Source organism: Daktulosphaira vitifoliae, unplaced genomic scaffold, assembly GCF_025091365.1.
Source record: "Daktulosphaira vitifoliae isolate Bord-2020 unplaced genomic scaffold, ASM2509136v1 Scaffold_1, whole genome shotgun sequence".
NCBI lineage: Eukaryota > Metazoa > Arthropoda > Insecta > Hemiptera > Phylloxeridae > Daktulosphaira > Daktulosphaira vitifoliae.
The window spans coordinates 34,902,760-34,914,276 of NW_026099572.1; the positions used below are offsets into that span (position 1 = coordinate 34,902,760).

General features: G+C 24.7%; 2 protein-coding genes across 2 annotated transcripts in view; both read left to right on the plus strand.

Annotated features, from left to right (window-relative positions):
* Positions 1–2,182: 2,182 nt before the first annotated feature.
* On the plus strand, positions 2,183–8,049 carry LOC126894361 (RNA polymerase II-associated factor 1 homolog). The gene is made up of 10 exons (XM_050665312.1): positions 2,183–2,383; positions 2,456–2,548; positions 2,617–2,805; positions 3,053–3,188; positions 4,859–5,002; positions 5,095–5,198; positions 5,774–6,016; positions 6,082–6,272; positions 7,084–7,158; positions 7,228–8,049. The coding sequence occupies exons 1-10, from the start codon at positions 2,316–2,318 to the stop codon at positions 7,755–7,757; spliced, it is 1,773 nt and encodes a 590-aa protein (XP_050521269.1). The 5' UTR covers positions 2,183–2,315; the 3' UTR covers positions 7,758–8,049.
* A 933-nt stretch (positions 8,050–8,982) lies between these two features.
* LOC126894382 (ras-related protein Rab-39B) overlaps positions 8,983–11,517 on the plus strand; it is a gene marked incomplete in the record, with an annotated part of 6,166 nt that continues 3,631 nt past the window's right edge. Inside the window, 4 exon segments of the mRNA XM_050665354.1 lie at positions 8,983–9,359; positions 9,420–9,529; positions 9,608–9,773; positions 11,504–11,517. Of these exon segments, the coding sequence (XP_050521311.1) occupies positions 9,252–9,359; positions 9,420–9,529; positions 9,608–9,773; positions 11,504–11,517 (398 nt within the window).

Here is an 11,517-nt window from a genome sequence, read left to right on the forward strand (position 1 = left end):
CGGTCAATGCATAACTTCAACGATTAAATTACTATTTCGTTGCAAAAAAACAAACGTGTTATTTCATTATTAAAAAATGAAATAAATAAATTTATTGTTATAGCTGTACGCAGGGAGTCTTACAGCTGAACTAACAATATACAACATTAGCTTGTAATGAGAAAAATACAACGTACAATTTAAACAGACTTTTTTTTTCACTTAATTTCGTAAATTTAAAAACAGACAATACAATAATTAAAATGTATTTCTTGTAAATACTGAAACTACAATCTCATGATCGCTTTAAAACTCGGCATGAAATAACCTCAAATGATATATTTAATGTCCTTTTTTCAAATAGATACATGTAAAACTTGATTGCATTATAAAAGAGAGCGTTACATTACTGAATAAGTACAGTAATAATATACTTGATAAGTACAATGAACAATAATGCTACTGCAACCATACTTCAACATGGGGGGTTAAATAGTAAAAGTTTAATTATATATATAAAAAAAACCACAACAAAAGATTCCATTTTCATGAAGTGTCAAAATTGGTTGGAAATAACAACTAATTTTTCAGCTTCATACTGAGTGGTTAACAAGCCCTTGACATGTATGGTGTAATGTATACTCTATAAATAATAATAATTATTATTATAACACAATTTGGAGATGAATAGGCAGCCCGTGGTTCCTAATTTCCTAAATAAGAAAACAAGCTCCATTTTCTCAGTCCATTTACACACTGGTATTCATTGTTTTGCCATTTTTACAATGTAAATGTCGTCATTGGGGGCGTCGTTGTATTCATACACAATCACATTTGTTTGGGCTTTCTATTTATACTCACTTCCTTAGAGTCTGTGCCGAATGAGAATAACAAAACGTTTGGAGGGAATAAAATAATAATACGGTTAATAACAAACAGGAACTGAAGCCTGTCTTTGATAAAAGGTACATAAAACCAAATATATATGAATTTATATACAAGGTACGTAATAAAAAAAGAAATAGAATTTAAATTAGTTCATTGATGGTTTCACGTTTTAGTGGACCTTAAATTATTTAAACTAAATTTAACTTTTATATTATACATTATAGTTTAATTTTACATTTTAAAGTTGAAAAATACACAATACTGTAGAAATTTTGTATTACAGATTAAGATTTCCTTAGAAATTCGTGTGATCACCAGATAATATTTTAATATTGATCGTCACTAGCAAATCGCTGTATACTTTAATGACACACTTGAATATAAAAACTGCACACATTAATCCTTATAAATTCTAGATTTCAATAATTCTTGCAAAATTCTGGACTTGAATATTAGTTGAACGTTTTTAAAAGAAAGATAATTTAATTTTTGACATCTTTATATTACATGTCAAAATTGTATGGAGTGTTCTACGTCAGATCTAATGATATGATTGTCATTTGCATTTGTAATTTTGCTATTAAAATATTTCTATTTGTTTGGTTACGTATCTTTGTCTCCATTGCAAAAACGCATTTCTAGACATTTTGTAAATACTATTCCGAAAATCCACATGACTGACATATATTTTGAGCGTTTTTGGAATTAACATCTTTATTTTTTCTTAGAATAAGAGAGTATTAAAAACCTATTTCCATAGTTAAAATATAACAATAATGTTGTATTGTTTTTTCTTCCTGTGTAATTTCGAAAAGTCGAGATAAACGATTTGGTAATAAAGACAACAATTGATAAAAATATTTTGTTTTTGTCTCCTGGAAACTAGCTCTAAAAACCAGTGATACATTTCATAAAAATAAATGTTATATTATGCAAGGTCTTTAACTTATAAATTACTGATACACATTGGTAATCTTGACAATTTTCACAAAGTGTTGTAAAATCTTATTTAGTTATTAATCGAAAAATATCGTAAGCGAGGGTGTAGAAGAAATACAAATTGATCTTAAATAAGAAAATAATTATGTTTTGCGATATAATTTTTATTTTTAATCACGATAAATAATTTATTGAGTATACGGTCCGTGCATGATTTGTTGCACTCAGGCCAGTATTTTATAAAACAAAAATTTGGCTAAACTGATAATGACATCTAGAGAATTATTCAAGAACTAAAATCCTCGTGACATTTTTTATCATAGTTTACTTATCACGGAATAAATAATGGCATTATCTTCGTGCATTTAATGATAAAAATTTTAAACTCAATAATGCCTAAACATGAGTTGGTTTTATATTTTTACTAAATTTTTTACTCAATTAGTAGTTTAGTTTATTTTTATTGTTTTAAAATTTAGTTACTTAATTTTTTTTATCAAGAAAATTTAATGATGGCTCCAACTATTCAAAATAATACTACTCCCGATAAAAGACCGCAGCGGCCTGCTGAAAGAAGGTTAAAATTTAAACTAATCAGTCTAAAATAACTGCTTTTTAATTTAAAACTTTAACTCTAAATAATTTTCAGATCTGATTTAGTATGTAGAATGAAGTATTGCAATACACTTCCAGATATTCCATTTGACTTGAAATTTCTATCATATCCATTTCAACCAACTAGGTATAATTTATTTTATATATTTGAATAAAGTACAGTACTATTTGTAATTTACAATTTCTATTATAAAGATTTATACAATATAATCCAACTTCTCTTGAACGGTCTTATAAATTTGAAATTCTTGCTGATCATGATTTGGGTCTCAATATTGATCTCGTTAATAAAGATAAATATACAATTGACTATAACGCACAAATGGATCCTGCTGATGAAAAACTATTAGAGGAAGATATTCTTGCTCCACAAGATTCTAAAAGGTAGTGCAAAGAGTTTTTATATTTATATATTTAAAAACTTCATATATTTATTTTTTGAGATATCTTTTATATTATATTATCATTTTTAAAAGATATTCCAATATATGTGCATAGAAAACAAAATGTTCATAGTTTTTACTAGTGATAAGATAATTACATCTCTCTTATGATTTATTACTAATATTCTGAATAAGTTTGTTTATATAATAAAAACAAATGTATTAATATGTTATGAATTTGTTTTTAGATCCAGGCATCATGCAAGAAGTGTTTCATGGTTGCGACGTACAGAATATATTTCTACTGAACAAACTCGCTTCCAACCACAAACTATTGAAAAAGTTGAGGCTAAAGTTGGATTCAGCATTAAAAAGAATTTCAAGGTATACTTTTTTCCATAAAATTAATAAAAATAAATAGAAGAAATATCACTTTTCTCATACAGTTTTTATTTATTACATATAAATAAAAAATTATATAAAAAAAGACATTGTTTGAAAGAACAAATTTCATTAATTAACATTACTTTATCAACATTCAATAATTTATGCTTTATCATTATGGTTTTCAAAGCTTCAGTAATTTTCATTTCCATTTTACTGCTATATATTTTTTCTGTGTAGTATAGTAATCTAAACAAAATTTAACAGTTTTGTAAGAATTTTATTTTATTTATTTCGATAAATTGGTTAATAACGTTAATTAATTAAAGAATTAATATTTGTTTTATTGTATTATATATGTCTATAACTTGGTTTTGTACTGAATGCTCAAAAAAAAAACTGTTAATACAATAGTAATCTATATAAAAAAAAACATTTACATTTATAATAATTACCTATAATGTCCTGCAATATTTGTTGAGGAATTCTTCTAACCTTCTGACAAAATTATTCTTTAAGTGCTCTAAATTTAGCTGGTTGTTGCTCATAGACTTAAGAAAATTCCACAAATAAACATTGTAAGCTGTCAGATCAGGGAAAAGAGGAAGTCATGAAGCTATATTCTGAGAGATTACTTGCACTGGAAAAACTTTTTTAAAAATATGAATGCTCACTTGATCTGTAACTCCGTCTAGCTGCAATAAAGTTTTGTTATTTAGGTCATGTTGGGATAGCTGAAAAAAAAATTTGATTAACATTTCAGAATTTTGCTCGGCATTAACAGTCACAGCTTCTCTACATTTATTTTCATTAAAAAATGGACTGATAATGCCTAACGAAGAAATGGCACACCAAAATGTAACCTTAGAAGAATGAATAAATTGCTGATGTAACTTGTATGGATTGGTTTGGCTCCAGTACCTAAAATATTTTTTATTGTCATATACCGAAAGGAGGAAGTGTGCATTGTTGCTCATCCAAAAATTATGCACAATATTCCCATTTTTTGTCAAAGCCAGAATAAGTTTACAAAAAAACCATTGAGCTGAAAAATGATTTTTATTCACATTTTAGACTACCTAAATTTAATACAGATGAAAATGTAAATTTTACCTTAAAATTTTTCAAACCATCCAACCAGAGAGTTAAAATTTAGCATTCTGATGGTGAGCTGATTGCCTGAGACTTTCAACAACACTCATACATTTTGTTTTCAACAGTATTGAGCGATATCTTTCTACCAACTCTTATTCTGTTTGTTGAAGCTGTAACTTCAAAAATTTCAATCCAAACTTTAATTTCATTCGCAGAGAGTACTAAATCATTAACATTTATTGAAAACTCTTAGTGGGAAATGTGTTGAGTAGCCCGATAACTATCAGTATAATAAAAGACCTAATAAAAAGTGCAATGCTGATCAAATTCAACATCTTTATTGAAATTATTTCAGCCAAAGAGTGAATCAGTGACTTTGAAAACATACTCCAATAGTTACCTGAGTAATTCAAATCGCCCATTTCATAGTTGCACTCTGTATATTAATTATTCATTAACCTTGAAATGTTGATCCTAAGAATTTAAACTATTTTTAATGATTCTTTTATGTGAAAATTTTAACCTCAATGAAAGTATAAACTTCTATTTATGTAATTTATTATTTTTTTTTTCAGGAAGAAACACTTTATATGGATCGAGATAGTCAAATGAAAGCTATTGAAAAAACATTTGAAGACAATAAAAAACCTATTGAAAAACATTATAGCAAACCCAATGTTCATGCTATTGAAACATTGAGTGTTTTCCCAGATTTCAAGGTATATTTTTTTAAATTTTTGACATTTCACATAATTGATGTAAACTAATTATTTCATTCTATAACTATTACGTTTTTATTTAATTTTTTTAGAATTGGAGATATCCATGTGCTCAAGTAATTTTTGATTCTGATCCAGCACCAATGGGTCGGCCAGTACCAGCTCAAATAGAAGAAATGTCACAAGCTATGATTAGGTATGTACATTTTTAACAATACTATAATAAAAAAAAGTTATTGATTAAGGTGAAGACAGTCATTTTCTTGAAAACTATTGAAAGTTTTAAATTTTCATAAAAGAACAAATTGTATAATTCAAATAACTACAATAATATGTAGTAAAATATTTTNAAAGAAAATTAAAGTTAAGGTTTTTTATTCCTGAAGGTATGAAAAAAAATTATTTAAATACATATTATTTGAAAGTTTTTTAAATGAAACAATATTTTCCCAAACAAAAATTTTTTAATTTCAATAGTTTTTAAGCTAATGACTGTCTTATTTGATCACTTGTATTTCTTTATATTTTAATGAAGTTTTTAACTTTTTTTATGTAGGTTAAATATAATTGAATTCAGTTACAAAACTTGATATTAGTTAATTATTTAGTAATTATATTTTTAATTAAACATATTATTTATTTTCATACGAGTTAAAATATATTTAACTTGATTGTTATAATTAATATTATATTAAAATTTTTTTAAATTCTTAAATAGTTAATCTTCAATAAGTTAACAATAGAACGATAATATTTTGTCATACTATTTAGAGGTGTAATGGATGAAAGTGGTGAACAGTTTGTTGCCTACTTTTTACCATCTGAAGGAACTATATTTAAGAGACGTGAAGATGTTGTTGAAAATCGCCCTTATGATGATGACTATGAATATGAATACAAAATGTCAAGAGAATATAACTGGAATGTAAAAAGTAAAAGCAGTAAAGGTTATGAAGAAAATTATTTCTTAATTGTTCGTGATGACGGAGTATACTATAATGAATTAGAAACTAGGTTTGTTTATTCTGTGTTTTAATTTTATTTATGAAAAAAAAGTATTAACTTTTTTATGATTATAGAGTTCGATTAAGTAAGAGAAGACAAAAGGTTGGAGTACAAAGCAGTAGTACTAATACAAGGTTGATTGTAAGGCATGTACCAATTAATGAACAAGAATTTAGTGTTCATAAATTCAGAGAAAAACAATTACAGCCCTATGATGAAGAAGAAGAAGAAAAAGCTGAAGAGGCTGCTAAAAAAGCTATACTTGGTAAATAAACATTTTTATAATTTTTTTCATAAATTTTTCAGTCTTAATATTATTATAATTAATAAAAATAAACAATTTTTTATATTTAATGTTTTGCAAATCAATTATTGGAGAGGTTAAATGTTATAACTGATTATAGTTGGTGGAAGATGTATAATTCAGTCATATTCTGGAAAAACTTTATCATTTTACTATACTATATAACCAAATTATCATTTTGAATCATATATAATTATACATTTTGACAAGTTTTTAACTTTTACAGTTTCTTTTAAGCACCATCAAATTCAAACTTGTTTTATTTAGATACATTATTAAAATATCCTTTGATGAATTAGAAGTGGGGGAGATTTAAATAGTATACTTCTAGTAATAAACAATAGAACTATAGGATTATACATAGATAAATGTAATTTATTTTTAAAACAAATTAAAAGATAATAATTTATTGAAAAAATATTTTTTTGCTATTCATATTGCTTTTTTTAATACCGATTATATTTTACAAAATTAAAATTAAAATTGTATGAAGACAGTGTATCTCTGGTTAATTTTTCAATGATTTATGGAATTTTTTTTCTTATTATAAATTACTTCTTAAAAACCAATAATACCCATTTACTTTTATTTTACAAAATAAAAATTTTTATTTTCCTATATTATTTTGAACAGTTTCAAATGATTAAAATGGCATTAATNTTAAAATGGCATAAATAACCTAATTTTCCATGTTCAATTTGAAATTAAGAAATTTTTAAATGTTATATATAATACTATTAATTTTTTTTTTTTTATAAATAAACATGTTTAGCTGCAAAAGAAAGTGCTAAAGAAATTTCTAGTAAAAGTAAAAATGAAAGTGATGATGACCATTTGTTAAAAAAAGGTATGCAGTTATATGGTATCTACTACATTATTGTGATTTAAAAAAAAAATTATTACTTTATATTTTTAGAGACCAAAAAAAACAATGCATCAGACAGCGATTCTTCGGATGGTAATGAAGATACTTTCAAATCTAAAAACACTAATAGAGAAAATAATGATAGTGATAGTGATTCAAAACATAAACGTTCTACTAATAATGATTCAGACAGTAACGATAGCGATAAAGATACAAGCAAAAATACTCAAAGATCAGGAAGTAATGCCAATACAGACAGTGATTCCAGTATCAAAAAATCCAGTCGAAAAGTTTCTCGACAAACTTGCAGTAAAGATAGTTCTGGAAGTGATGAAAGTGAAAAATCAGAAGATGAGACACCAGTAAAAGCTAAAGATACATCAATCAGTGGAGATAGTGAGGATGAACATAAGAGGAAAAGAGTTTCAAGTGAAGCCAAATCCGATAACAGTGAAAATAGTGATGCTGAAGAGTTAGAAAGAAGCTCAGAACGTGCTGCTAGTGAAACTGGAGTTAATACTGATTCTTCTATTACTGATAATAGTGAAGCAGATAGTGCTAGAGGTTCTGATAGTGATTAATAAAATTGAAGAAAATATTTTTAATATGTTTACAATGTAAATTAAAATTTCTCACTAAAAATGTTTACATAAATAATTTATTTTAATTCTCTTTTTTAATGCAAATATCATCCCATTGTTGAATTATTCCATCTGACTTGTTTATTTTTGAAAAATAAGCATGAAAAATATAATATTTATTATGGCTCTAAATAACAAATCTAATATATTTGTTATATTTATTTTTCTTATATTATAATAGATTCAATAAAGTATTTTGTCTTTTAAAATTGTTTTTGACATGTAAAGATTCAGTATTGTACTACTACTAAAAACCTATTATCACTTTTATAATCTTAACACAAAATTATGGTGTACTGTTTCAAAAGTGATAAATTGTAAATTATTATTTTATATATGTCTAGTAAGATCTTGTAAGCTATAATATATTGAAATAACTTATGAAAAAATGCTGTTCAATTATTTATTTTATTTACTAATTTTTTTGTTAAGAAGTACTAAAAGTCTAAATGTAAAAAATAATGTTTCATAAAATCGATTTTTAGAAAATTGAACTCAAAAATTAGTCTGCTAAAATTTTTATAGGAATCTATTTAAACGGGAGATGAGTATTTTACTAATTATACTCACAATCAATAGTATAAAATATTTAAATTTAGAATGCACACCTATTTCCTTAATCCTTTGAGTCATGCATTTTACACTAACTCCACAACTTCTACATAGAAAGAAAATAATATTTAAAAAAGGAAGTAATTTAAATAGTAAATGATTTGTTTGTAAATATACAATTTATATTGTTTTATATCTATTCTATTTCATAACCCAATTTTATTTACGACTATTTGATATAGAATTATATTGAAGGGCAAAATGTTATATATGAAGTGTAATTAATTAAATCCTTAGTATAATTCAACGTAAATTGAATTTATTTAAAATTATGTTAATTTAACTCGTGTAATAATTTACAATTATACAACAAATTGTTATATCATTGTAAAGTTGATAATTACTCGATTGCTAATTGTAACCAAGTACTTAGTTAACTACTGGTTATTAGAAAAATTATCTTTATTATTAGCACTAGCAGTAAACCGTAATTTACAAAAACTGAAAGACACTTTTTTAAGAGCCTTCAAGGTAATCGTGGTTACCGCTACCATGTCCCATATCAGCATATGTACATCAGCTGACTATTCCCTCAAGACAACAAAAACAAATAACATATCAATTCAGACGACTTTCGATAAGGACATAATCTTGGAATATTTGCATAGTACGTTTTGACCACATACAATTAAACATTGAATGAGCATATTAAATACGTCGTATCTATTAATACAAAGGCATTGTGATTTCCGTAACTTAATTTTTATTTTGAGTATGGTAACATGAATGCCATTTTTAACTTCCTTTAACTGCAAGCTTTAGTCAATACGAAGTTTAAATAATCAATCTTAACGTGTTTCAATATTTTTTATTTAAGTCAATATGGTAGATTTAATGTTCGATTATCAGTTTAGATTAATTTTAATCGGTGACAGCACAGTAGGCAAGAGTTCATTGTTGAAATATTTTAATGATGGAAAATTTGTAGAAGTAAGTTGCTATTAAAATACCAAATAAGACTTATTTGTTAAATTTTGTTTACAAATATAGGTATCAGATCCTACAGTTGGTGTTGACTTTTTTGCTAGAACTATTCAAATACCCAATGGCCCAAGAATAAAATTACAACTTTGGGATACAGCTGGTCAAGAGCGATTTAGGTATATGTCTTATTTGTCAATCAATCCTTAAAATATATCATAATATTAAATTACATTTTATAATTGTTTGTACTTCAGATCAATAACAAAGTCATATTATCGTAACTCGGTAGGAGCTCTGTTAATATATGACATTACCAAAAGAGCCAGTTTTGAACACATACCTGTTTGGATGAATGATGCTAAAAGACATATTGAACCACATCGACCTGTTTTTGTTTTAGTGGGTTGTAAACTAGATTTGGTTCGTAAAATTCATTTTTAATTTAATACAATTTTTTGAGATTTTTTGTTATTGTATTTACAGTCTAAAATAATTTTAAAAACTTTTTCATTTTGTGTGACAAAAATATAATTTTGAATACATTAAATAAACTGTAAGAAAGTCTTGACAGTCAAATAGTCTAATATGACTATTANAACTGTAAGAAAGTCTTGACAGTCAAATAGTCTAATATGACTATTATAGTATTATTTTAATAATTCTTGATATTGATGATAGTTTAAAACATTGTAATAAATCAAAAGTATTCAAGTAAAAAGCACTATATTTATTTTAGATACATCAAACATAATGGTTTTTAACTTTAAGGTCAATCTGTATATCTCTACTTAAAAAGTAAATTATATATTAATAGCTTAAAAAGAAATTATAAATTAAGACATTATTTTGAAAATTTAGATTATTCAAAATAAAATATATTTTTTAGCTTTTATGCATAGCTAAGAGCTATTGGTTTTACTATTTTTTTTGGTCGTTTACATAATTTCTCTGCTTCTACTACATCAATTTAGTTCAATGATACGTCAACAAATTACAAAACTTATCTAGTTGGAGATATCAGCACAATAATTATGAAAAAATCCCTTTATATCCAGTAATAAAAAAAAAGTCTAAAATAATTAAAGATGTAATAGTAATTGTTGGTATTTTTAGTTTTCACTTTTATTCAAATAACTTTTTGGCAATTAGTTGAAACATTTTTACTGATAATACTTCAAACTTTACCCTTTCTCATGACATGTTATTTTTTAAAATTTAGTTGCTAATATAAGTATTAATGTAAGGAGCTTAAAAATCATAACAAATTTTTGATAATATTCCATAAAACACACTTTCTTTAAATCTTATTAAATTAAAGCTAATACAATTCACTTTAAAATAACAAAAAAACTATCCAAAATCTTGATTTTCAAGAGTTGTTTGGCATTAAAGCCAAAAATACAATCTTTAGTAAAAATTGCTAATTTTGTAGTATTTTACATAGCAACAGAATACTTGTTTCCTCCTGTATTATTTTAAATTAATGTATGATTAAAAAAAAAAAAAAATCAAAAACCATGTAATTTTTGATAATGTATTAAATTTTATTTTTTAGTGCTTCGAATACGCATTAAAGCTTTTTACAATAGTAATTTCAAAATTGTCATATATCAATCAATACATATAAAAAATTTCTCATCTTAAAACTCTTATTATTACAGTTATATTATTCATTTTTCACATTAAATAATAATTAATTTAATAAGTTATAATATTTTTTAGACTATAAAAATGTTTATAAACTGGAATTTGTTACAGAATTAATTTCATATTTTTTTACCTTAATTACATTTATCCGCTGTGTGTTTAAAGATAAGCAGTATTAGTTGCTTATTATTTAAAGTGCTGACACTTTGAACACAGAAAATAGATGGTGTCAATATTTAAAACTTCCAAATCTTTATAAGTCATTTTATTTCTTGGGTTAGTCTAAATGAGTTTAATATTTTAAGTTTGCTATCATATTTAACAATAGTATTAAAGTCTCAACATTCACCTAATTGGAAGTATCCTTAATGTTTTGATATATCTTTTAAAATTTAATAAAAATGAGTTTGAAATAATTAATAGATAAAAAAATAATTAATTTTTATTATTATATAATTTTTGTTTAATATTTAAGAAAAAATTAATTTTTTTTTTTTTAATAGGTAAATAATGGTTC